Here is a 27981-nt window from a genome sequence, read left to right on the forward strand (position 1 = left end):
TGACTGCACATTGACTTCGGTGTGATTAACAACCAGTACTGTCATTCCTTGTTAGTGTCACCTAAAATAATACACTGAAGAAAATGTTTGAAATACAGACAGCAGAGTTCTCAACTCTCACGATACATGTCTACTATGTCACACAACGTTGTACTTAAGAATACCATAAAACCACCCAATCATAATATCTCAACACATTGTGCTTCATTGACTTTATAACATTAATTTTACTGGCATCATATTAACTGTCATCATTTGTTCTCAAACGACGGAGAAGGCTTCCCAATCGATCTTCTTCGTGACTGTCTTTTTTAACTGGCCTGTTGGACGACCAACATTTCAGGAGAGTGTAGACTAAACTCAAGTCCCAATCCCGTGCCTTCGCCAGAAAACTACCATTTTGTGATGCTCTGCATTCACCGGAACCTGTTTTACACGCGGGACCACAATAGGTATATTTTGACGGCGATCGTGCACCGCTTTACACGAGAGCGGGACTTGAATCAAGTCTATGAGATGTAGTAACGGTACTTTCCTTCATGAACCATTAACCATGGACTTGAGTCAATTTGTATCCCTAGAATATAACACCGGTTAGAAGCAGCTGCAATTTATTTGGTTGCATACCATGACTGACACAGTTATGTGATACATTTCCCCTTAAAAGTGAGTACTGGCGCCGTATTAATGGCCGTGAAACAGCCTACCCCTTACTGATTTGCAGCTGGGTTATAAAACAAGAGCGGGAAAACTGTTGAAGAGCGTTGTCAAAAATGTCAACTTTTTGACAAGATGTACCAATAATTAACAGGCCGCATTGGCCCTAAACTCAGCTTTATGCAGCCAGGATTTTGTTTAACACATATGAAATGTATGAATGAATGAATGAAAAGCAATAATACTTCCACTACTCTTTTTGATAAAACAATATTTCATAAAGATTCACTGGAAATCTCTTTAAAAATTCACAAATAGTCTGAAGTGACCTTGCAGGGAACCTTCGATCAGCGCATGTTTCTGTGGTTGGCATTTGTCAAAGACCAGTTTTCTTACTTGGTGTATCTCAACATATGCATACAATGACACCCCTGTGAAAATTTGAGCTTGATTGGTCGTCGAAGTTGCGAGATAATAATGAAAGAAAAACACCCTTGTCACACGAAGTCGTGTGCTTTCGGATGTTTGATTTCGAGACCTCGAATTCTAAATCTGAGGTGTCGAAATCAAATTCGTGGAAAATTACTTCTTTCTCGAAAACTACGTTACTTCAGAGGGAGACGTTTCTCATAATGTGTTATACTATCAACCTCCCCCATTACTTGTTACCAAGTAAGGTTTTATGCTAATAATAATTTTGAGTAGTTACCAATAGTGTCCGCTGCATTTAAAGCTACTCGCATTAAACGCAGATCTTGTGCATCTTCGAAAACATATTTTGGGTTTTGCTTCATTCACACGATAAGATCTCAAGATTTAAAAAAAAACCCGAAGGACTTTCAGTTTCTATAATTCGGGGCTCGATTTCACGCAGAGGCCAAGACTGATCTTAAGTGCGAATCAATCTCAAGTGCCAAGGAAAGTGTGATATCACAATACAGATCACTATGGTGATACTGACAAGGAATCTTGGTGTCGTGTGAAATCGAGCCCCTGGTGATATATTTTACTGTACGTTCCCTGCTCCTTTTTTTTTCAAACATCATAAATATCAAAATGGTGTTGAAAATGTGTCCACTTCTCATTAGACATACTTTTAGAGTTAATGATGTTGGCATTAGTGTGTGGGCAGCTAACTCAAGTTAGTCTTTGGTCGGAATGAGGATATCTCTTGCAAACTGCTTTACTATGGTAAATGCATATAGAGCTATAAAAAATATAGCTCTATGGGTTAAGTGCAAACAATTTTTCTATGACCTGTCGTTTCGATCCCAGAGTCTTTCTCATTTGAAAGTAAACAATTGGGTACAATAAACCATCGGACATTCTGCATATATTGCTCATTTAAAATTAATAGTGTATAAGTGTTTATTTAAAGGCACTGTACGTTATTGGTAATTACTCAAATTTTGTGGAGCAAGGGTGTTTTTCCTATCACTATTCTCTTGCAGCTTCGATTATCAATTGAGTTCAAATTTTTACAATTTGTTATTTTGTGCATATGTTTGGATATACCAATTGAGAATACAATGGTCTTTGATAATTACCAAAGGTCTCCAGTACCTTGACATTCATAGTGTATCTTTAATGAAGACCTGACCTACCCAACGTCCAAACGAAACGACAGCTGTCACAGAGCAGCAATCTATTGAAAGATTGTCTGTAACATCTGTCCAACCTGCTCAGTATTGACATGTGTCATTTTGGAATTAGAGATAAATGTAAGGGGTTAAACACTCTCATCTTCGGATGAGATCGAGAGGGCAAACCGTCCAGCCTCGTGCACATGGCTTTATATACAAATTGGTTATAATTGGCAAAAGTTGTCAAGAGTGGGATTTGAACCAACGACCTCCGAATTAATGCGATGGGGCTCTACCAACTGAGCTATTGCGGGACTGTGCCTTCCTCCAACATGCACTGTAAACGAATGGCACACTGAATTTAGAAGATGAATTCAAGTTTACTCCAGAGTTTCACCCGAAAAGATAAATTTGTTACAAACTGCACATCAAGCCTTGCAACTTGGTAAGATTTATGGGTCGTCAGACCATGGATGTAGAAGGTACAAGCATGGATAAACAAGCTCCACGGTACAAACAAGCATGGCATTAACCGTTAAGGCTAATTGATTTCTCAGTAAGTTCACCAATTAGAGTGAACAGGTGAGCTGGATACAATTACATTAAGATCGACTCTCAACTCCCTCATTTGTATTTCACCCCGGGAAACCCGTTAACTAAAGGTCGTGTCCAAATAATTGGCGGCTACGGCTTAAGCTGGTTTGATGCGTCTTCGTGCGTTGAAGTATACGATGTTCTTATAGCAACACACTTAGAAACAGTCGTAGACGTAGCCATAGATCACGGCTGGTGCTTGACCGCTATGCGTAACGTGGTGTTTCAGAAGGAACAGAAGCACTGCAATTGCACATAGGTAAGATTGTGTACTGGACCCATTTTTACAGGGCCGGCTGCTCAAGTAGGTTTGCTTTCCAATTTTCAACTATATGCAAAACTACAAGTCACAGATTGTCCTTGTGACAGTTTGGGTGGTATCCTTATTCTGGTATAAAGCATAAATGGGACTTGTAAAAAAAATTTGATTAATCTTAAGGTCTGCATGCTACAGTGCAGGATTGGGACTCGTCCTAATTCCTAAGATTAGTCTTAAGTTAGGTAAAGTTTTGTGAAATCGACGGCTGATTATATGGCCAACAAAACCTTGGGTCGATATCACAAAGAGTTAGGGCTAGTCCTAATTTAGGAGATACCTCAAACTGAAGGCTAGTCCTAAGTGAGGACGAGTAACTAGTCCTATCTCGAAGAAAGGCTTAGTTCCTTCTGAAATCCACCCCATGGCACAATGAGAGTTATAGTACTTGTCAAAGTGAGACCGTCTTATGTTTACAAACATTGACAACTTTGGTATGGGCAGCACAAATTAGCCAAATATAATTTTTTTAAAGCTACAAAAGTCAAAGACCGACCAGTTTCGATATGTTTTTCGGGCAGTCGCCTTAAGATACATCAGTTGACTTGGCTTGGTTGGTCGAATTTGTCGTATAAAATTATGATAAATTATTATTATTTTTCAACTGAAAGCCTCCAGTACTTTTGCCAACCGCAATACTCTAAAATGAGTTCCACATTGCATTAATTTATATGAATGTGAGCAAGTGTTACAACCACGGACTTTGCCGCAAAAGTAAAAGATTTTTTTAAATTTTTACAAAACAAAAATACAATACTCAGGAAGCCTGTCGGTGCCATTGCAAATAATCAACTCGTAGGGTCGCCAAACAGTTTATTGTCTGGTGGCCACACGTTCGCTTTCATGTCACCAAGAACAAAATATAAAGTTGTTGTTGTTTGTGCTTTGTACTTCAGCAGACAAACAATTGCTTAAGCAACTTGATCGACCAATCAGATTTGACTAGGCGCTCACAATGGCTATTGCCATGTGCATCTGCTAATAATACAAGAACCACTTGCAAAACAGTTTGCCTTTTGCTTTTCCAGGGCACGATTTCACAAAGAGCCAGAATTTATAGTAGTTGCAAATCATGACCTTAACTGATATGCAATGTGTGTTAACAATTAATACAAATAACTGTGATGATACTGACAACTCAGCTGAAGATGAATCTGTGCTTTGTGATATCTGCTAAGTGCTCGATTTCACAAAGCACTTTAGACCCATCTTAAGATGAATGGTTAATTCACACTTTGCTTAACATTGATGCATACCTTAAGATCAACCTTAGCTCTTTGTGAAATCTGTCTACGGGTTGAGGTATAGAACATGAACATGGAGAAATGTCATTCTGTAAGGAGAACATGTCTCACATAGAGTGCCTCAAGCTGTATGACATTGACATTATAGGCGCCAACCGACTTCCTCATACAATACAGCAATATAATAAAATACCCGTGCTAAATAAGATACCGTTTTTAGTAACTGCAAAAAATTGTTTGGTGTCATCACACGTAGAATTCCCGATCGAAGGGCTTGACCTTCAACCCATTTAAAGGTTTCCTGTCTTTCATCTCAATAAGTTGACCTATTGGAGGTTTGACCTTTCCCTTCCCCTTCCCCTTGACTGGTTCAGGCTTCTTTGGAGGTGGTTGTTGTTGCTGGTCTACCTGTGATGGTTCATTATCGCCCTCTTTGTTTCGACGTCGCTTCCGAATGCGATGGATCTTGTAAGTCCGCAATAGTATTGCCGTAGCTACTATGAGGAGAATCACGATCCATATGACTACCAGAACGATGACAGAGACAGGTGGAGGGTAGGTGGTGCACTGGACGTCCCGGTCTTGAGTGACTACCATGGTGTGTTTCATACTAGGCGGCCAATCGCAGATAGCAGTATCCAGGTCGCGGCCCCACTCCTGGTTCATGGATGCCTCGCCAAACCACTTAATCTCGCAGTCACATTTCCACGGGTTGTTGCCGACCCGTACGGCACCCAGCCTCGGTAAATCCATCAGAGTCCTCTCGTCCAAGGTGATGATGTTGTTATTCTGGAGGTCAATCTCCCTCAAGTTGGTCCCTTGGAATGCATCATACGGGACATACGTGATCCCGTTCCAGGACAAGTCAAGATTGGTCAGAAAGGTTAAATTTCGGACATTCGGGACTTCCACCAGCCTGTTCTTTTTCAAATTTAGTCTCCGAAGATTCTGAAAGGACGTGAGTCCAATTTTAGAGACATTGTTTATGGTGTTAGAAGCCAAATTCAATTCCTGTAAGTTGGGAAGGCTCACCTTCAACAGGAACTCAATGTCGTACAGGACGTTTCGCTGCAAGCTTAAAAACTGCAGCTTCTCCATATTCTTAAAGGGCTCCGAAACGAGCACCTCAAATAAGTTATTCCCAAGGTCGAAGTACTCCAAGGCAGCTCCTTCCATAAACAGAACATCGGTTAAGTTTGTAAGGAGGTTATAACTCAGGTCCAGGCGTTGTAGCTTTTTCTGTCGAGAGAAGACACCCAGGGGCAAGTCACTGATCTGATTCACGCTGAGATCCAAACGAGTCATCTCCTCTAGAGGCAGGAATGCATTATATTCAAGGCGAGTTATCCCATTCTCCGCCAGATCCAGAGTGTCTAGAAGACGAGAAAGTCCCGGGAAAAACCAACCCTTCGTAGAATTACCGTCCGGCAGTTGGTCGTAGACAACGTTGGCCGAGTAGGACCTTCTGAGGTCCAGAAGGCGAAGGTTAGACAGACCCACGAGCCAGCCGTACGGCAGGCTTGAGAGGGTGTTGTCTGAGAGGTATAACTCTTCCAGATTGTCCAGGCAGTGAAACGTGCCTGATTTGACGGTATGGAGGCCGTTATTCCTGAGGGAAAGCACACGGAGCCTGTCGGCATCAGTCATGCACCCCTTTGCGAGGATCGTGATGTTGTTATTGTCTAGTAGAAGCCTCTGCAGTTTGGTCATCCCAGTGAAGCTGTGTTTTGCCAGACGGTCTATACTATTGTCACTCATGTCCAGCAACTGCAGACGGCTGAGGTTCCGAATTTCTCTCGGTACGGCGTTGAGCCTGTTTCCCGCCAAATACAGCTCAGATAAGTTGTAGACGGACCTGAAAGCGCCCTCTTGGATTTTGGTGATGTTGCACCTCGATAAGGACAGGTACCTGGTCTTGACGATCCCAACCAGGTCATCCTCTTCGATGACGCTCAGCATATTATTGTCAAAGTTAAAGAGACGGTAGTTTGAAGGGAGTGTGTCTGGTATCCGTTTCAAACCAATACCGCTACAGTTCACAGTGAGTAGTATGTCGTTGCAGTCGCATGCCTTTGGGCACACGGGGGCCATCTCTGCACCCGTTGCAACGACAACTATGATGACTAGTATAACCACCTCAATCCACAGCAACATGGTGAATTACGGCGTCAACTACACGAGGCGATACTGACAGACAGACGAGTTATAGAGTAGCAAGTATAATCCCTGTTCTTCTGTTTATCTCTACCACTCACCTTAATGTAGTAACTCCATAGCACTACTGCACTCATTGTATATCACCACTGCATTCCGGTGTCAGGGCAACGTACTTTTCTCGCAACGAATTTTCACTGGATGTAGTGTTCACGAACAAGTTTCGGTAAATTTACTCGGTTATTCGATCACTGTAAGCTTCTCAACCACAACGTAATTTACAAGACCACAAAACGGAGTCAATTAAAGGCTATCTAAGATACTGTGATTCGATTAAAACGCCTATTACAGTCACTTTCTCCGGCTAACGATGTCCATGAAATGGTTGAACCATGGAGGTAGAACACCGTCATTGGCAAGTCCACTACAACTGATGAAGGAATATGGTCGTTAACTTAATCAGCGAAAGGAGAATTTTCTCCACTCCGTTACGCTCCCGTACATCATGTGGAGATTGCATCCCGGGTCGTTCGCCCCTCCGTGCCCTAAAGTCTGTAGTCTTCTCTCGAGTCGTACTGTTAAATCACCCCGTGGCGTTGTTTGTCAAATCAGCCAGTCCGTTCCACCATCCGCCGCACGGCTGCTTGCTTCGCCAGTTAACGCGGTCCCCGTAAACTGTCACCTTGTCCGTGGATCCCTGTGGGTGCATGAATAAAAAAGACGTAGAACGGAAATAAACGCAAGGTATATGAGGTGTGGGTACGGGCGATTCTGAGAATAAAAAAGGTGAGTGGATGCCGTGGGGCTCGAGCACGTCACGACGTGAAACGTCACCGACACTCCGGGGAGCGAGTCAGCATTAAGGTTCTTCTTGAAGGGGAGACTACACAGTGTTATACCCACCAGCACCGAGCAAGTACGCAAGGGAAGACTACACAGACAAGCATCAGTAAGAGAGCTTACAAATAATTTACACGGGCTACTCTAGAGGCATTTGGCTTGAGGGGAGACTACGCTGTATATATTAACCTTAACGCATGGCTAAGCAGCGGCAGCATTATTTTCTCCCTGTGGTGAATCATGTGTTATGTCGTCTTCATTTTCCTTCGTCCTTGATCCCAACCTATTACCACGAGCTCATTAATCAGTCAGAGCAGCTATGTATTGCACAACTGCAGAACTGCGTTTCCCGCCTTAATTTTTTTCATGCTTTCTTGGCCCCCTTTTTAAGACTCCCTCCTCCTTATTGCAAAGCTCATATGCATATTACACTCGGCCCACATCCCCACTCAAACTTCAAGCTGTATTTTCCATGGATCTGCTCAAGGTTGTGATGCAGATTAAACAGTTTTTGAAAAGTTAATGTTAAAGGCACTCGGACACGTTTGGTAATTGCAAAGACCAGTTAAATATCTCACTTGGTGTACCCAACATGTGCATAAAATAAACCTGTGGAAATTTTGCCTCAATTGATCATCGACATTGCAAGAGAAAAGTGAAAAAACCTTGTTGCACAACTTAGTGTACTTTCAGATGCATAATAAAAGGCTTGAGCGGGGGAGAAATTACCTCTTTCTAAAAAACTACGTTACTTCAGATGGAATGGTTTATTACTATCAACAGCTCTACATTGCTCGTTACCAAGTACATTTTTATGCTAACAATTATTTTGAGTAGTGTCCAGTGCCTTTAAGCGGTATTACCATTTTTCCACGTGGATCTACGTAATGTTTTGCTGGTGCTGCAGATTGAGTATTTAATGAAATGTTAACGTTGACCTCAGTGGGTGAAAAGAAGATTAATTTTCTTCTGACGGGACATCATATTTTGTCACGAGTAAGACATATAAAGATGGTCTGATAATCTGGGAATTAACAGCGTTCAGCGGTTTTAATGTGCTAATTTCGTTGGGCCATCTTGCGAATTAAGATTCAATTAATTTCAGTTACCACTTCACCCAAAATAACCTTTAAAATACTTTTACTGAAAACAACTAACAGTGGTGACAGAACAAAAACAAGCGGAACTTGCGGTGGACATGCATTGAAAAACAATATAACAGTAAAACAAAACAACAACAGAATATTGCACTGCGACAATTAACAGATATACAATAGTGCTATTCACACGACAGTAATTTAAACTGGGGTCCCTTCTGTAAAACGCAACAATGTTTGACAAGATATTGCAAGAGATCATGGAAAGTATAGAAACATTTGTTGTCCTTTCACACAACGTACATTTAGTGAAACTGTACAACTGTGCTACAATTTAGCAAGGGACCCTTGCTAAATTGCTCTTGTGTGAAAGGGGCTTATGGCAACCCTTGAGTACGCTTTAGCACAGCAATATTCACATATCATTTAGCATTCGCTGTTTCATGAATACAAAGTTCTTGAGTTTGTCCAATAGACCTTTATCATGCTGCCTCGACCTCTCCGTCTTGGTCGTGTTCCATGTATCGAAAACCAATAATGATTGCTAATAATCATTTTGCATCTAGGAACCAGGCTATTTTGTTCTTTCAGCCTCGGTTTGGCAACATTGATATCAATAGGAGAAATTCAAGATGGCTGCACCATGGAAAAGGTCTAAACGAAATCGGCAGTATTTTCGTAATGATGATATTTATTTATCCTGGAGGATTAATTGCTCCTCTATACTTCAGATTGATGCTAATATTCGTTTTTCTAATTATGACCAATTACCCGTATACTTTTTCTAAAGAAAACATCTGGCTTATCAATTTATTCTTCAAGCTTCATCTTACAAGTTATTAAAAAACCAATGTGCATTCAGTCTCCGTAATAATTATCACCGATGCCTTTTCATGCAAACAGTGTCTTGACCGACGGCTATTTCTGACGACTGTTCCGAGGTCGATTGCCGTCTGTATAATTTCAAAGGAAATGGCTGTCAAAAGATGCAAGCATTATCCAGACTGTACATCCAATTTTGATGGACAATTTTTGGCAAACTAACTTGCCAAAAGTAAATCCACTTTACGCAGCAGATTGTCACATGGGTGAAATGTTTCAATATGGGACAATGTCACCCCACAAAGTTGTGATAACAGCCGTTGAAAAGTGAAACAATCATGTGCCTTTTATTAATTGCGTTGAGCTCGTAAAAAGATATTTGGTGTCACCGCAACTGCGAGCATTGTTTTAAGCACATTTCACGCGTTATTTGCTGCTTCCAAGACACCATTGCCTTTTCGCAACATTGGTTGTCAAAGACTAAGGATTTCACAAAGATAGTCTTAACTTATATGACTCAGGCTAAAATCCTAAGTTTGTAAAAAAAAGTCCTAAGTTTATAGGGCGAGTTGTACTAGTCCTAACTTGACATAACCAGTCATAGCTCTTTGTGAAATCCACGGCAGATTCAAGCTTTATGTGATCAATGCTCTGTAGACTGGGTCATCATAAAAAATAGTTAAGATTAAACAGTGAAGACATACCTTCAGGTCTTGTCAAACATTGAGATTCGGACTAGCAGGATCAAATATTTCTCATAAAGTATATCATTTCAAACAATAATATTTCATCAAGAAAAGTATGCCACAGTGACTTTCAAGGTTTACTTACAAGTTCCTCTTAAAAATGACTAGCGTCGATGTTTGATACGTTTACTACCTTTACACAAAGGCCGTCAGCCTCACATATGCCTAAACTTCATTAAAGTAGGCCAAAGCCAGTCTTAATTAATAACGCAGTTAGTCGAAATATTTATAAACTCTTGAGTAAAATGGGGAGAGGGTTCTCGTAGCACTGTGCCGTATGGTTATTTTTGGGTGGTGTGTTGGAGTTTATCTCAGTGAGATTTAAAAGCACAGTGTTACCATAGCAGTGTTATTGATAGTGTACTAATTGTCTTTAAGATACTGGATAGTGGAGAACAGCTGCCTTGGGTATTATCTGAAACGTATAGAGACACACCTACATGAGCACACAGTGAGTATCACATAACCATAGTAATGAGCAGTATATAAAACCCTGCCTATGTGATTTATTATTAGGAATAAAGGGCATCATAATAACATAATGCGATTGTATGTAACAATATGACCCAGCATAGACAAGCATAGAGGGGACTTGCACTTGTATCAGTGATTAGCTTTTATTGTTGATGAGCCAACCAACCCAAGAGAAATATGTAGTTATAATAACTATTTGTTTAATGATAATAACAGAGAAATACAGCTTTTTGTTATACTGCACTGTCTAAAATGTTGGTGTTGTCTTAATTCTTCTTGTGTATTTCTTTTATTAAAAGATATGTTTATTGTCTTGTTCTTGAGCTATTCATCATTTTGAGACATGCACACTTTTTTATTTTTTATTTTTAAAGATTGGACATTAAAGATTTGAATTTGAAAACAAATGAAAGTAGTATATTTAAATGAAAACAAAGACAAAACAGAGGCGTTACTATTTTAGTAGTATATTTTTCTTATTTCATCTCATTATCTTTTTATTTGTACTTCTTAATTTGACGAACGATCACCATCGGTGATACAAGAATATATCTTCCGACGAGCTGATCTAGATCGGGCCGTTAACTCTGTACCGTCACCAAGGCACACCCGTCGGTAGGCCTATCCCCGGATACGCGCTTCAGTCGATACTGAGTGCTTTGGACTTCACAGCGCGTGTTTGTATACCGGAAGCGCCACAATCACCTCTTGATTTGCATGTGTAGCTATTCACTGTTACAATCCACTTCATCATGAACCTCTTATCATAATTATCATAATTTTAGTGCTTTACTGGAGTGTGTCTACTCACGTTTACCGGCGAAACCCACCATCTATTATAAGAGATGAATAATAAAAGACTATACCCACTCAAGCCCCAACTATGTGGCCACACGCAATATATGACACACTATGAATCGTCCCTGGTGCACATCGTAAAGACGCCATGCATAATCAGTTCTCTTTGCCTTCGGGCAGACCCACACCTGCGATTTTTCTTGTTTTAATTGGCAGTATAAATGATGGACAGATGTGGTTTTTCCTTTAAATTGTCTGTAAAAATAATTGGAAGGAGCAGAACTAGTCTTTTGAAAAGAGTATCAATTGAACCCGACTTGATTCAAGGACATGTTGTTTACAACGAGTTCCCAAAATTCATTTTTACTTTTAAATTTCTAATCATTTTCCCCTAAAAGAACCTGACACAGTCACTAACAATTGCTTTTTAAAGCCTGTTTCACACCAGCCACGAGGTCAAGCAAGTCTTTGGTGATGCACACATTTTCCAAAAGATAGTGTCCTCATGCTAAAATGTCAAAATGTATTTTTATTTGATACTCTTTCAGAGGGAAATTTAAAACATGACGTCATCATATACACATGTGTTTGTACATTCCAAAGAGGAAGTTTTTGCACAATTAAAAAAGGTGAAACTCAGTGCCGTTTTTGTTGTATAATTATATTAAAACTCAGAATGAATTGAAAATTTACAGCACCAAAATTAATGTGCAAACTATAATTTGAATTGTGACGTCCCTAAACTTTGGCGCAAAAAATGGAATGCGGTAGGCAGGGTGTACTTTTGGTAATTACTCCTGCGAATTAATGACCATAGAAACCTTCTTGGTAATAAAACAATGTTAGAAACGGCCAAGTAAGTAATGTGTAGTTTTAGAAAGGGGGTAATTTGTCATTCCAAAGCATGAGTTTGACAACGGCTTCGGGCATGAAGCCTTCTAAAGCACCTGAATGCACACAATTCTATGTAACAACGGTGTTTTTTCTTCTTCTTTTTCATCATTTTCTTTCAACTTCTGAATGACCAATTGAGCCCAAATCATGGTTATTTCATGCATGTGATACACAAATCGAGGACACCAAAAGTGACTGCCTTATGAACCAAAGCAAAAATCAAACTACTAACTTTGAATTGATGGGGAATGAACGATTATATATACAAGGCCAGTAATGCATAATATGGAATTTTCTCCTTGTATTTCGTGTCAAAGTATCTTCTCTTTCAAGTCAGAGTATTTGGACAAGTTTTACGACAAAAACAAAAGTAGTGTGAAGACGAAACGAAATGAAACTTGAGAGACAGTGTGTCGCCTGAAGGGACAAACAGTGGAAACTCATCCTCGACATCTCATACTCTGTCAACAAAGTAGCACGTGTTTATGCTATTTATTTTTATTGAGCAAAATATTTCATGAATTAATCAGATAGAGCGAGGTTTAAGAGGTTTTGGAGGGCTTCGATGACGTCGTATCATCGCCATCGGGTTGAAAGGTCGGGGTCAATGACCTCCAACCGTCCAAGTTTGTTTTTAAGGATGCCAAAGGCAAATGCAAATTATTCATAGAAAGGGAACCTTTCTCAAACAGTGATGTGAATAACCATTAATTTTACAAAATATTCTTATAAACAAAAACGTGAGGGGTTAAGTTTGGTGATTGGGTCAGGGGTAGAATCGACTACAAAAATGAATAGACAAAGAAGTAAATTTGAAAAACCCTTGCACAAGACCAGGGGCCGATTTCTCAGTAAGATCAAAGACTGATCTTAACTGTGTGTTTATAGTGTGACCAAGAATGACCATGTCTGGTTATTCCGAGCTTGTCTTTTCCAATACTTTTCAAAATGCCTCCAGTGAGAAATGTGTTTTTCTAGCTCATCATATCCAAAAGATGCACATCACGTTCCAGGATCGTTCCCCAGCGCCCAGTTCCGTTCCCCAGCGCCCAGTTCCGAAACAACTAGAAGTGACAACAAAAAGTAAAACGCGCCAACAAAATTCATGCTATTCATTATTTTTCGTCCAGTGATCGCACCTGCATGACGAACACATTCCCTCCCAAAGGGAAGAAACGTTGATCTTCCCGCCGGGCTTTGGACACTCTTGCCCCCTCTATAAATTGGGAATGAGACCGGTGTTCACAGCTCAGTGTTGTTTTGTGGATGCATTCTAGGCAAGTAAAGAAGTAGAAACAGTGTGTCGGCCTCATTAATATTTTGTAGGCTCTAAAAGTATTCTATTCTAGACATATTTTAGAGCCTAAAAAGGGATACATGAGTGTAAGAATTGTGTCAAATTGTGACCTGGGGGTTGTTGACTTCCAACTTGAGGTAATTTGGATGACATATGCCTTGTAATAAATGGTCCTATTTGCCGAAAGAGGTGTAGGGACATATTTTTTTCAAGATTGATGTTTAGACGTTTGGAAAGTTACACCGGTGTAGGGGTGTTTTTATTTGGAGGGAGAATAACTAGTCGGGTCCTGGGACTCCCCCATATCAAACTGAGCAAAGGGATACGTCCAATAATAACCCCTCTCTACTATACAAAGCTTTGAGACCCAGGTGTGGCGGTTTCAACTTTCCGCCGTGTTCAGTTTTCCGAATGACCAAATACGGTAACGATACGTCATGCGACGCCTGCGCACAGCAAGCGAAAGTAGTCAATTGTTAGTGCCGTACTGAGTCCCGTAAACTGAACACGGCGGAAGACTCAAACCATCACACGTGACCATATGTCGAGTCTTTTGTCTATACTCACATTGGAGGTGTACACTCTCTCCAAATGGGGACCTTTTCTCAACCGGGTTTCTCTTGACCTCGTTGGTATGTATTCGTTTTGTATACACTCTCCAACTGAGGACGTTTACCCAACTGGGGAGGTTTACCCAACTGGGGACGTTTACCCAACCGGTGACCCTTCTGTCCTCTTGTTGACAGTAGGGTTCCCGGTTTGAATGTGTATACGCCTCTCTTAATATTTATGCATGAGGTACGTCACAATGCTAACCCAAAACGAGGCGATGGGCGCAGCCACTGCAAGTGATGGGGGACTTGCGCCCATAGCCTCATCTTGGGTAAGAATTATGACGTCATGCATAAATATTGGGTGCGTTCGTTTAGCTTCCCTGGGTCGACCCCGATGTGTGGTGGGTTTTTTCCCAGGACGAACGTGGGTAATTATCTGCACACGTTCGTCCTGGAAAAAAAAACGCCACACACCGGGGTCGACCCAGGGAAGCTAAACGAACGCACCCATTAAGAGAGGCGTGGACATGTACATCTTCCCCTACATTGACAACAGCAGAATTTCATTTTGGCATTTTCTTATGACGCCGTCTCTTGAGACGTTAACTTATCACTCCTTTGAGATTTCTTGGGGATTATGAAATTGAAACAAGAGAACCGTCCTATGTTAATCTGTAAACCATACCTAATCTGGTCCCTGCGATCTTTAGGTTCGTTGCTATGGTAACAGAACCCCCAGACTGCTCTATACGCTGCAGTATCAACTCATATAGTCATTATGTCTTAACGGATAAGTCAGCCATGATACTTTGAATGGCTCTGCTCACAACATTTTAGCGAATAATGTCCTCTTTCCTAAAAACAACTTTACTTCAGAGGGAGTCGTTTCTTATAATAGTTTATAATATTACCAACAGCTCCCCATTGCTCATTACCACCAAAGTTGCATGCTAATACGTTATAATAGGAGTCGTTTCTTATACTAGTTTATATTACCAACAGCTCCCCGTTGCTCATTACCACGTAAGATGCATGCTAATACGTTATAATAGGAGTCGTTTCTTATACTAGTTTATAATACCAACAGCCCGTTGCTCATTACCACGTAAGTTGCATGCTAATACGTTATAATAGGAGTCGTTTCTTATACTAGTTTATATTACCAACAGCCCATTGCTCATTACCACGTAAGTTGCATGCTCATACGTTATAATAGGAGTCGTTTCTTATACTAGTTTATAATATTACCAACAGCCCGTTGCTCATTACCACGTAAGTTGCATGCTAATACGTTGTAATAGGAGTCGTTTCTTATACTAGTTTATATTACCAACAGCCCGTTGCTCATTACCACGTAAGATGCATGCTAATACGTTATAATAGGAGTCGTTTCTTATACTAGTTTATAATATTACCAACAGCTCCCCGTTGCTCATTACCACGTAAGATGCAGTGCATGCTAATACGTTATAATTGGTTAATATTATCAAATAATATGTCTTGTGCCTTAAACTATGACACAGTTTCACATCGCGTTTCTCTTTCTAAAGTTAAGTCTATATATATAACTTCAGAAAACTATATTAAAATAAAACCATAATGAGCTGCTGGGCCTTTTCCAGGGATCCATTAGGGTATTAAATTCTACCTACCAGTCGAGACTAAAAACAAAAGGACCAGAGGCAACCTGCTCCACATGGCTTCCTGATGGTGTATTTATAGTCCACACATACCACAGCGCAATGAATATTTTAGAAAGTGACCTTACTAAAGAAAGAAAAAATCCTCCGTCGTTTGAAAACGTGCGGATCGGGGGTAATTAAGAAATTGCAGCATTCATCGGAGAGTGGGCAGGCGGGAAGGTTGGCCGATGTACCCGTGGGGATCGAGGTTGTCACGAGGAGATTTTCCTTTTATCACACCCCACCCCCTCCCTCTCGGCCGATCCTCGACCCCGCTCAATGACACAGGAACTCGAAACCACCCCGGGTGGATTCTATTGGTTAGTTAATGCATGATTGATGGGGTTAACCAAACCGCAAAGGACAACTCTTCACTGTGGTCGTCATCTTTGTAATAAAGGCACTAGACACTATTGGTAATTACTCAAAATAATTGTTAGCGTGTACGAGAAATGGAGAGCTGTTGATAGTATAAAACACTGTGAGAAACGGCTCCCTCTTAAGTAACGTAGTTTTTGAGAAAGAGGTAATTTCACACTCAAATAATAAAATACTTTTATTAGGCATCTGAAAGCACACAACGTGTTGCAACAAGGGTGTTTTTTCATTTATTATTCTCTTGCAACTTTGATGACCAATTGAATTCAAATTTTCACATGTTTGTTATTTTGTGCACATTATGTTGGGATAAAGTGAGAAGACTGCAGTCTGGAAAAATTACTAAACTTGAAATTTACCAGTTCATTTAAAAACACTGGACATTGGTAATAAGACCAGTCTTCTAACTTTGTGTATCTCAACATATGCATAAAATAACAACAAACCGGTGAAAATCTGAGCTCAATCGGTCATCGAGGTGGCGAGATAATAATGAAAGAAAAAACCTTGTCATACGAAGTTGTGTGCTTTCTAGATCAGATGCTTGATTTCGAGACCTCAAATTCTAAATCTGAGGTCTCGAAATCAAATTCATGGAAAATTACTAACTATGTTACTTCAGAGGGAGCCGTTTCTTACAATGTTTTATACCATCAACAGCTCCCCATTACTCGTTACCAAATAAGGTTTAATGCTAATAATTATTTTGAGTAATTACCAATAGTGTCCACTACCTTTAAAGATATAATTGACAATAAAAAAAAACCTGACTTGGAGTCAGTAAATTTCAAAAAGTTTGTTCATGTCTATTCATTTTCCCCTGCAGTTTCCAAAAGACTTTTGAACACCCAAGTCTTTATGATTTCCCTATGGAGTTCTTGTGCTTTCTCCGTTTGTTTTGTCCTTGATTTCATATAAGGTACAATAAATTATCACATGCACTAAATAGAAGAGTCCCAATCTCATTCGATTTTTTTTTTGATATCATTCAAAATAGTCAGAGTGTTTTAAGCAATATATTCAGAAGGTATTGTAAGATAATTCAAACAGAAATCAGTCGAACTATTTAGGACACCCCACCCGTACAGTTTATTGCAATCGGTAATAAACCATCGATTCCAACCCGTTTATGCCAAATATAATACAGCCTAAAAGTGTGTTCTCAGCTGTCGGATTCAGCGGTCTGAACAAACACTAGGCCGGATTGGATTGAAGACAAATACCACCGGCAAAGACATTCCGTGTTCTTGATGTATATACGTGTTGCTATTAAAAGAGGCCATGCCAGCCTTTGATATCCCCCAGCGAGCATCAGTACGCAACGGCCATAACGCGCTACCTCTATACCCGCCATCTCCGTGATACCCCCGGTTTCACGTATGCACGGTGCACGTATCGTCCGCTGGGTATTTGGATTACGGGAAAAGGATATTTTTTGTGGGAAAAAAAGAAATAATGGTGAGATGTGTTTGCTGTAATGACTGCATTATACGTGTTCGTGAGTGATCCTTCAGTTCGTCGATGTTCCAACAAATCCAAGTGAGGTGTTACAAGTGTACATGGAGGATTCCTCCAAGATGTGTACAAGGCACGAATACTAAGAATAAGGCACAACTCAAACCAAACCAAACCAAACCAAACCAAACCAAACCAAACCAAACCAATGAATCATTTTAACTTGTTTAAGTTGACGTGCTTGTCAACTCGTATTATGCTGGGTGTATTGATGTTGTTTTGTTGATGGTGTTGTTGTTGCATTGTTGTTGATTTTGGTGCAGCTGCTGCTGTTCTTGTTGTTGTTTTTGCTGCTGTTGATGTTGTTGTCGTTGCAGCTGCTGCTGATGTTTTTGATGTTGTGATAGTGTTGGACTTAGAAACAGTTCGGTTTAGAGCTAGTGGTGTGAAAACCCAACGTTTCAACCACAATATGCTGTGGTCTTCAATCTGCCGTTCTATAGAAACTGTCGCATAACTAATAGGAGACACGAAATGTTACCTGTGTTTTCGCAGAATTCAGTCATCCTGAAAACACCCATGCCACAAAATGATTATTATTGCCTCCACTGTATTGTACGACCTCGCACTTTCTCCAATCAAATACCAATCAGTACACGTTCATTGGCAACGGCGTGCCAGCCATGCCGATTGCCGGATTACGCACCCTAGAAACAGACAATAAAATATGCGCACGTCCCTACGGAATACAGACCCCCGGGTTCCGGTTGGTTCCGTAAAATTGAGTCAACCGTAGCGTGAATTTGAAAACGATCCGCCGTGTGGATCGCGAGTGGCCTGGCCTTCATAATGCTTAAAAGCACTGGGAAACTTTGATAATTGTCAAAGACAAGTTTTCTCACTTGGTATTTCTCAACATATGCATAAAAATAACAAACCTGTGAAAATTTAGACTCAATTGGTAGTGGAAGTTGCGAGAGAATAATCGAAGGAAAAAATACTCTTGTCGCACAAGTTGTTTGCTTTCATGCAGATGCCTTAATTTCGAGACCTCAGCTGAGGTCTCGAATTCAATTTCAAATATTTTAGTTAGCAATTACTTTCTGGAGCCGTTTCTCACAGTGTTTCTCACTCTCGATTGCTCGTTACCAAGTAAGTTTTTATTCTAAAAATGATATTGAGTAATTACCAAATAGTGTCCAATGCCTTTAAGATGACGGGTCGCTGATGACAATACTGATGGTGACGTTGTGCCTTTAAGAAGACGGGTCGCTGATGACAATACTGATGGTGACGTTGTGCCTTTAAGAAGACGGGTCGCTGATGACAATACTGATGGTGACGTTGGCGATGGGAGAGAGATATTGATCTATGTCACTGACAAAGTAAAACGGTATCTCTCTTAGCGCTAAACTAACACATTGCATGGGATAATCAGTATCGTATTGACCTACTTCGGCATGCTAGGGACTGGATGCAGAGGTGATGCTGCCCACGAGGAGCATCATCTGATTGACGACTTTACTCCAGACAAATACGATTAGAGATAGATGCACAAGCTGCTTTGCAACACTTCTTATATGTGACTGATGTTAATCTGTTTTAGTTTTGTCAAATGAGAATCCACAAGGTTTTAATATTCGCAGATGTATACCCTGTACGTATGCGTTTTGAATGACAATGTTGATAGTGTTGCTTGAAGTTTTGTATGGTGCGGATAATTGTGAAGAAATTGTACAATAGTAAACAAGCTTCCTTGCAACACTTCTTCGGTAGTTAAAAGCTGTTTTCATAGTGCCAAATAATAAACCACAAGGTTTAGATATTCACAGATGTATAAATATCGGTATGTATGCGTTTTTGAATGACAATGCTGTTGTATTGCTTAAAGCCTTGCATGGTGTATACATAAATAGTAAACTTGCGGGTACAACCATGTGAAAATATCTTATGTGTGTCTACTCTAAAAAGAGCCGGTGTGGTCTCGACAAGAATGTTGTTGGTTTTGGATGGCCTTTTGGAAAGTAAATCTGTTACACCACAAATACGGTAACCAGACCACATACAAGGACATGTAACACAAGGAAAGCTACATTGAGCCTGTAACAGTTCACCCCCATTTTACCACGATGCAACCTCGTCCCCAAACCATGTTTTTTTCTTTTCTTGATGCTGTTATTATCTCAAGCTAGTGTATACGTGCACAGCGCGAGATCAGAGCACTTCCTGTCATTTGGAAAAACCAGTCAGGTATAACGGAGTAATTATCTGGTATATGGTTGCCATGGAAATGGAATACAAGAGGCCTGGGTTGTATTCTTAGCACAAGGTCAATGCAGAGCTACCTTTTGGTCAAGCATTGTGTTCAATAACACATTATAGAGGTACGAAATTGGTGCACAAAGAGATGGCGAAGCGGAGAAATCATCATCATCATCATCATTTACTATTTATTTATAGTTTCTTCCTATCATCATCATCGGTCAGCTTTCAGCATTGTGCATTTCTACACTGGCTGCTGGACTGGAGAGAAGCTTCTAGGAATATACATATTACACACACCAAAAAGGCGCTTAATATGGTTGTTTTTAAGCGCACATTCAGTAATTTCCTGCAAGGAATGTGGGACTACGTTTTGAGTTTTGAGACCCTAGCTTATAGCCCAATTTATATGGTTAACAAGGTACTGCGCGGCGTAATATGTTGCCAATCAAACCAGGATCGTTACCAATTAAGTTGTATGCTAACAGTTATTTTGAGTAATTACCGATAGTGTCCAGTGCCTTTAAAAAGCACTGCAGAACACCTGTAGTAGTTGTCAAAGACCAGTCTTCTCACTTGGTGTATCTCAACATATGCATACAAAAAAAACTGTGTAAATTTGAACTCAATTGGTCGTCGAAGTTACGAGAGAATTATTGGAAGAAAAAACACCCTTGTCACACAAGTTGAGGTCTCGAATTCAATTCAAATATTTTAGTGATGAATAACTCCTTTCTAAAAAACTACGTTACTTCAGAGGGAGCCGTTTCCCACAATGTTGTAGACTATCAACAGCTCTTTATTGCTCGTTACCATGTAAGGTTTTATGCTCACAATTATTTTGAGTAGTAACCAATAGTGTCCAGTGCCTTTAAGGGCACATCGAATTTGATGAAATTTTGTAAAGGAAGTTATATTTCTGTTTGGTGTGTGTTTACATTAAAACACCAGGGGATAAGAATGAATGTAATCATCCGAATCAATGATTTACTTCCCCTTTAAGCAATCAAGGACAATTATCATCCGAAACTTCGCGATATTACTTTCCTCGAGTATCGAATGTACACAAGGGACATTCAGCTTTTAATATCATAATCTCCATCGTCTAGTCAGAGATTGCAGCCTGTCCAGGTAGATATGTCAATTGCTAGTCCCAAGCCCCACCCCTCACCCCCAAGGATATTGTTGGGGGAAATTACTTAAAAACATCGCAAGAGGTTGATGTTGTCTTTGCTAATTAACTTCTAACACCTTCGGTATGACGCCGTTGGTTAATGACAATCATGATTTATCATTGGTGATTGTTTTGTTGGTCTCTGTATTCGGTGAATGTTTAAGTGTTTGTGGAATGTGTATCCTAATCAAGGTAGTAATAAGCCCCTTTCACACGAGACCAATTTAGCAAGGGTCCCTTGCTAAATTGTAGTTTGGTTGTACAATTTTACAAACTTTTTGTTGTGTGAACGGACACACACAAAATCTACTGTCCAGGTTCTTTTGCCAAATCTACTGTCCAAGTTTTCTTGCAAAATCTTGTCACACATTGCTTCAGTTTACAACCTTGCTAAAATTAAGCAAGGGACTCGAGTTAAATTGCTGTCGTGTGAATAGGACTATAGAGGTGTGTGTTGAGGTGTTTGTGGCCAAACGGTCAAACGCACTGGGCTCAATCTCCATCTGCTCAGGCAAACAAATATTGCTCAAAAGTTTACTGTTGAGCAAATTAGCATGATACCAATCACATGCATGCGACACAGTAGTTTCAAAGTGACACACCACAGTGACAAATGCGAACTTCCAACAAATCACACCATCATTGTTGATATTGTTCTAGTTCAACAATAAATATAACCAACCTGTGAAAACTCTAGAAATTGGAACAACAAGGTGAAACAACGGAAACAAGTGTTGATGTTTTGTCAGTAGGATTTGAAACTTTGCATGGTGGAAATACGATATGGAAAAGTTTGCGGTAACACTAATGATTACTCTAACGAGTTACCACAAACCATTCCATATGTTTTGTCGGGTTTACGGTGCATTTTCTTTAACTTATTTCAGTTGTGGCAATCAAAATAACTGGCATGATATTCTTCCTACTTTAGTTAAATTTCCAGCTTTTGTGCCCCTGGTAATTCAAAAAAATTGTGATTAAATAGCCTCCAAAGTATATTAGGGCCTGAACCACGTTCAACTTCATTTTGGTTAGCCCTTAGTCTTGATCAAGTGTGATACCTTTTTTCAAGAACCAAATACCATGCTTGAAATAAGCAACGGGGTCTCCATTTACCGTCTTGCGATTCCGACAATATTTTCACATTGAGGATTGGCACTGACAACTTTGTAATGTGTGAGCATTCATATTGAAACTAAACACCGAGTGAAAATTCTGTACTCTATTTTTTATGGAAAGACTATTCTTAATCTCGCCCCAAGAAGTGCTTTTACGTGTATAGTGCATGTTATCAGGGTTGGCTGTTGTCAGAGTAAATACACTAAGCCTGGCTGTGGTTTCCAAGAAAGTCGTTTCTGTAAAATATGCCATCCAAAACGGCAGCTGATAAATCTTTTAGATAAAACAACGATTTAAAGGCAGTGGAAATTATTGGTAATTACTCAAAATAATTGTTAGCATAAAAACTTACGTAGAGCTATTGATAGTATAAAACATTGTGAGAAACGGCTCCCTCTGAAGTAACGTAGTTTTCGAGAAACAAGCGATTTTCCACACGAATTTGACTCGAGACCTCAGAATTAGAATTTGAGTTTCCGAAATCAAGTATCCGAAAGCACACAACTTCGTGTGACAAGGGTGTTTTTCTTCAATTATTATCTTGCCTCTTCGACGACCAATTGAGCTCAAATCGTCACAGGTTTGTTATTTTATGCATATGTTGAGATACACCAAGTGAGAAGACTGGTCTTTGACAATTAACAATTATAGTGTCCAGTTTCTTTAAAGGGAATGTATACACTCGGTAATTACTCAATTATCAACATGCTTAGAAGTGCAGCAGGTTTTGATAGTGGAAAGCATTTAATCATTTCACTTCGAAGAAAGGTGGGTATTGAAAAGGATAACATTTTTTTATCACCCAAAATTTTAATCTGAGAAGCTTTACTGTCAGTAACGTTTCTCAGTTTGTGTATAATACGGATTATTCTTCCTGCTTGGGGCTACCCGCTCCGGGTTTCAGACGATATCTTAAAAATGCTACCACCTTTTGAAATGAAAGTTGCACAGGTTTGTTAAATTGTTGTATCTATAGTATTAAAACAAAATAACGTTAAAAAAACCCAAGGGTAAATCTTCCCTTCAAAGCAAAGTTTTACGGAAATGTCTTTCAGGTAAAATCTCACCATTGTTTGTTGTGATGTTGCCAGTACTTGGTGTTCTTTGTTTGAAAGAACTGCCAATTTGTCTCTTTGGTTACAATCCAACTTTACTCATAGAAACTCCCAGTTCACGAATTGACCCGGAGTCCGGGTTCCGATGCACAGTGGGCCAGGTCAAGGTCAAACTGCGCCAAAATAGGCAACTGGTGATTGTTTCAAAAATCAGTACTTCCATTTTGTTATTGTTCTTAATAGTCCAGGGGTATGTTAAAAGAAAGAATTAAAGAAAAAAAACTCTTTAAAATTAGGGTTATGACTTTATTTAGACAAAAAAATCGTAACAAAGTGCGGCAAAACCGTTGAACTTAATGAGCATTTTAACTTGCGACCCTGAACGGCTCATAAAAGAAAATGCCATGAAAACCGTGTCGGTGGTTGTTTATACATGTGTAGTCCATATTTCATGAAAATTAAATTAATAATCAGTTTAATTTCTGTTTACTGTTTGAAAAGGTCTGATAAATCCCATAAAATGCCTCCGAGTTAAAATCTCATTTAAAAAAATCAGTATCGAGGTCTGCCTCTCTAATGCAAGATACGACGTTATTACAAATTCGAGATACAACCTCTTTGCATTAACGACGCGGCGATGTGTTTACGGTGAACACTGTAGATTATTTTCCTTCATAATTTCTTAAAAGAGCCTCAGAGCGAATATTCATGCAGTATTTGGTGCTATTATTTTGCCTTTTTATAAGGATGATTTGAGCGGATGTATTTTCTCGAAGTTCTTTTACGGCATGTTTATCATCAACATAGCCAATATCCCCATAAACGAAAAAATGAAGGCACCTTTTCCCACAAAGTGTAATTGCTTCTGATCATCAACTGATCTAAACGTAATGTGGATTCCAAACTGGTAAAATTGATTGATTGATTGACTGAATGATTTGTTTCAGCGTTTACTGGATGATCGAAAGCATTGTCAATCAGTCATGTCGTTCTGGAACCCGTTCTTTGTACGTGTTTTGGTCTTTTCCAGCCTCCCTGCCGTTTGGCCTTATCCCACGTCTCATTTTTGGTCAAGTGGAATTCTCAGCTATTGATCTGAACGTAAACACTAAAAGTGCACAGATACATATTTCCTTTATAATAACATATTTCTATTATTTACATTTCCCCTGCAGGCAAAAGTAAACAAATTGGATTCAAATATCTTGAATATAACAATCTTTCAGAGTAGAGATGATTCCCCTGCATATTGGCCGTAAACTGTAAAATCTAAATTAAAGCCTTTACTTTTAAATTCGCTGACATTATGTCATCTCACACTGAGAAAAAAGAACCTAAAAAAAAAGCCTCAGAGTTGTACCAATTTTATCTTTTAAATTAAATTTTAAACAAATAACTGTCAACTTCCACCCTGCGGGTATTAACAAGAGCTAATTGCCACTTAGTATCATTTTCCCCGGGAGGTTTTCAACAGGAGATCTGGTATAGTGTGAATTTATATATCGATATATAAATTATATAGAATTGATCTCCACTGGAAACCCCTTCACAGTTTTCAAGTATAGCCCGTTCGAGTGCTGCCTAAAGTGTCAAAAAGTATGAGCACTTTAGACACCGATCCGTTTTCTGAAATAGTTTGTCTTCATCTACAACGAGCCTGTTCTGACCTTGGTTGAACTCGTTATAATGAAATCAACCCATGTAGTAAAATTGTGTGCTTGCGTAAGGCTACATGCATTTACTTTTTCACTTAGATTGTGCTCCCAAGATGAGTTTTACACAGTCCTTTTGTTGATTTCCACGTAATTGATTTTTAGGAGCATGGATAGAAATTTTGTCCGCTTTGCTGCACGCTGTGGACGCATGTTAATCATTTCTATTCCTCTTCTTGTTAAAGACACTGGACACGTTTGGTTATTGTCAAAAATCAGTATTCTCACTTGGTGTATCCCAACATGCATAAAATAACAAATCTGTGAAGTGTTTGACTCAATTGGTCTTCGCATTTGCAAGAAAATAATGAAAGAAAAACAACCTTCCGTGGCACAAATTGTACGTGCCTGCAGATGCTCTATAAGAGGCACCAGCTGAAGTCTTATGATATTTGAGTGAGAAATAAATTCCTTCTTCCTTCCCACCCGAGTAACATGCCTGTGATATTTTTTCACAGGACTCGGGAAAGTACTGAGTATACAGTGATAACATACATCGGTGTATAGGTAAAAACCAAAATTAATATTCTTTATCCCCGATGCAAATTTAACATCTATTATATCGTTGCGGTACCCGCTGCCAAAACATAGGATTCGAACTGCCTCTAGCTGCCGGGCAACCTCGGTTGTCTAGTTGGTAAGACACTGCTCTAGAATTGCAAGGGTCGTGGGTTCGAATCCCACCCGAGTAACATGCCTGTGATATTTTTTTCACAGGACTCGGGAAAGTACTGAGTGTACAGTGCTACACACATCGGTGTATGGGTAAAAACCAAAATTAATATTCTTTATCCCCGATGCAAATTTAACATCTATTAAACTTCCTTCGTAAAAACAACGTTCCTTCAGAGGGAGCCGCTTCTCGCAATGTTTGATACTATTAACAACTCATTATGCTCGTTACCAGGTAATTTTTGTAATGCCAACATCTATCTTGAGAAATAACCACTAATGTCCAGGGCCTCTAAAGCTAATCAGTTTTGTCTCACCTTCCCAATAGGTGAGTCCCTAATTATACAGGCAAATATTCTGCAATCGTGTTATTAACAATTTTTGCTGCAATAAACCCGTTAAAGACACTGGACACTATCGGTAGTTGTCAAAGACTACTCTTTTACTTGGTGTATCTCAACATATACATAACATAACAAACCTGTGAAAATTTGAGCTCAATCGATCGTCGAAGTTGCGAGATAATAATGAAAGAAAAAACACCCTTGTCACACGAAGTTGTGTGCGTTCATCAGATGGTTGATTTCGAGACCTCAGGACAAGTCACAGGCAAACATTTGTCACGGTTGATGACGTCGTATGAATCGTGTCCGTATAAGAACGTGCATAAAACAAAAGTTATTGTTTTAACTAAAACAAGATAATCTAAGATGATATTTTCACAGATTTTTGTGGTGGTGAGTAGGTAAACACTATGAAACTGGGGACCTAGTATAACAAACGAGGACCACGGTTCGGGAAAGGTCCACAGTTGGGAAAACGTCACAAAAACCAAGGGGAGCTGTTGCAAACAAGTATAAACAACAGAGGGCGTTGGGAGGTCCACGGTTGCAAGCATATACACACTTGTGTGTGTTGCTTAAAGGCAATGATGTTATCATTGTACGATGCTAAATAATAAGACTGTCATGGGTTTTGAGCGATGGGATAGTTACAGCAGTGTAAAATACCGTGCGTCACACACGCACGGCGGGGTGTCGGCCGAACCACGTTGTGTGTAACATGACAAGGTATGCCAGATATCGCACATAAAAGTAGGCCACAGTGACGGAATAATCTGATCATAGTGTCTTTAAAGAGGTAATTTTTATGAAAATGTAACTCATCCTGCGCTTAACCCTTTTTCAAGATGTAGTTTTTAGAACCAGGCGTTTTTTTTAGGCCTACTCTCGAAATGCAAAAGAGTGTAAAGCACTCTTCAAAGAGCCATATAAGGGACAACTCTTTTTTTCGAGTGGTCTTCAGTCTTTTTGAGCGATTTTTCACTCTGTGCTGGAGTGAAACCCCTTTAAAAGAGTGAAATAAACACCACTTTTTTTTAAAGAGCCATATGAGGGACAACTCGAAATATAAAGAGTTGTGTTTTTCACTCTTTTACATTTAGAGAGAATTTGGAATCTTTTCAACCCAATGTCTCACACTTCAATACAAACATATTCTGCTGATAAAAAAAAAAAAAAAAAAAATTTGAATTGAATTTTTCGTTACCGTAGGCAATGTAGAATAACAAAATACCAATCTGCTGTGGGTTCAAATAGTTAGTTTGCACTCTGTCTAGGATTTGTTGTTAAAAAAGGAGCAGGTTTTTTTCCAAAACAGTTTTGTTGACAATGTTTGCTCATTCTACATCGAATGCTTTCTTGAGTCGATTGGCAATTTGAACCACGTCAGAAAGCGTCTACTTAATTGTTCTTGCACTCAGTTTACTTGGACACCATTGATAATCACTCAAAAGAATTATAAGCATAAAACCTTATTTGGTAACGAGGAATGGGGTAAGGTTGATAGTATAAAACATTGTGAGTAACGGCTCCCTCTGAAGTCAAGTAGTTTTCGAGAAAGAAGTAATTTTCCACGAATTTTATTTCGAGACCTAAAGTTTAGAATTTGAGGTCTCGAAATCAAGCATTTGAAAGCACACAACTTCGTGTTACAAGGGTGTTTTTTCTTTCATAATTTTCTCCCAACTTCGACGACCGATTGAGCTCAAATTTTCACAGGTTTGTTATTTTATGCTTATGTTGAGATACACCAAGTGAGAAGACTGGTCTTTGACAATTACCAATAGTGTTCAGTGTTTTTAAAAGAGCGAAAACAATTGATTTCACGGCAATCGAGATTGTTTAACGAGATTGTATTTGGAGCTTACCTTTTCACATTGTGAGAACCATTGGCTGTCGGTTCGGTTCCATCCTTTCTTTAAAATAAGATGCAGCGTTTCTGGTAGACGGAAATATCGGCTTTTCATAGAGTCGAGATGGTAGATGGTCGAGATGACCACGAGTGCATCGGCAGTTTAGAGTGGTGGATGATACCGTCGGCGAAACGCTACATCCAGGGGG

At 39.6% G+C, this 27981-nt stretch overlaps 1 protein-coding gene across 1 annotated transcript; it reads right to left on the bottom strand.

Moving 5' to 3' along the window:
* Positions 1-2156: 2156 nt before the first annotated feature.
* Positions 2157-27971, bottom strand: LOC117296016 (toll-like receptor 6). The gene is made up of 2 exons (XM_033778854.1): positions 27789-27971; positions 2157-7245 (listed from the first exon to the last, which is right to left on the bottom strand). The coding sequence occupies exon 2, from the start codon at positions 6546-6548 to the stop codon at positions 4641-4643; it is 1908 nt and encodes a 635-aa protein (XP_033634745.1). The 5' UTR covers positions 6549-7245; positions 27789-27971; the 3' UTR covers positions 2157-4640.
* Between the last annotated feature and the right edge of the window lie 10 nt (positions 27972-27981).

This window comes from Asterias rubens, chromosome 10 (assembly GCF_902459465.1).
Source record: "Asterias rubens chromosome 10, eAstRub1.3, whole genome shotgun sequence".
In the NCBI taxonomy this organism is placed as follows: domain Eukaryota; kingdom Metazoa; phylum Echinodermata; class Asteroidea; order Forcipulatida; family Asteriidae; genus Asterias; species Asterias rubens.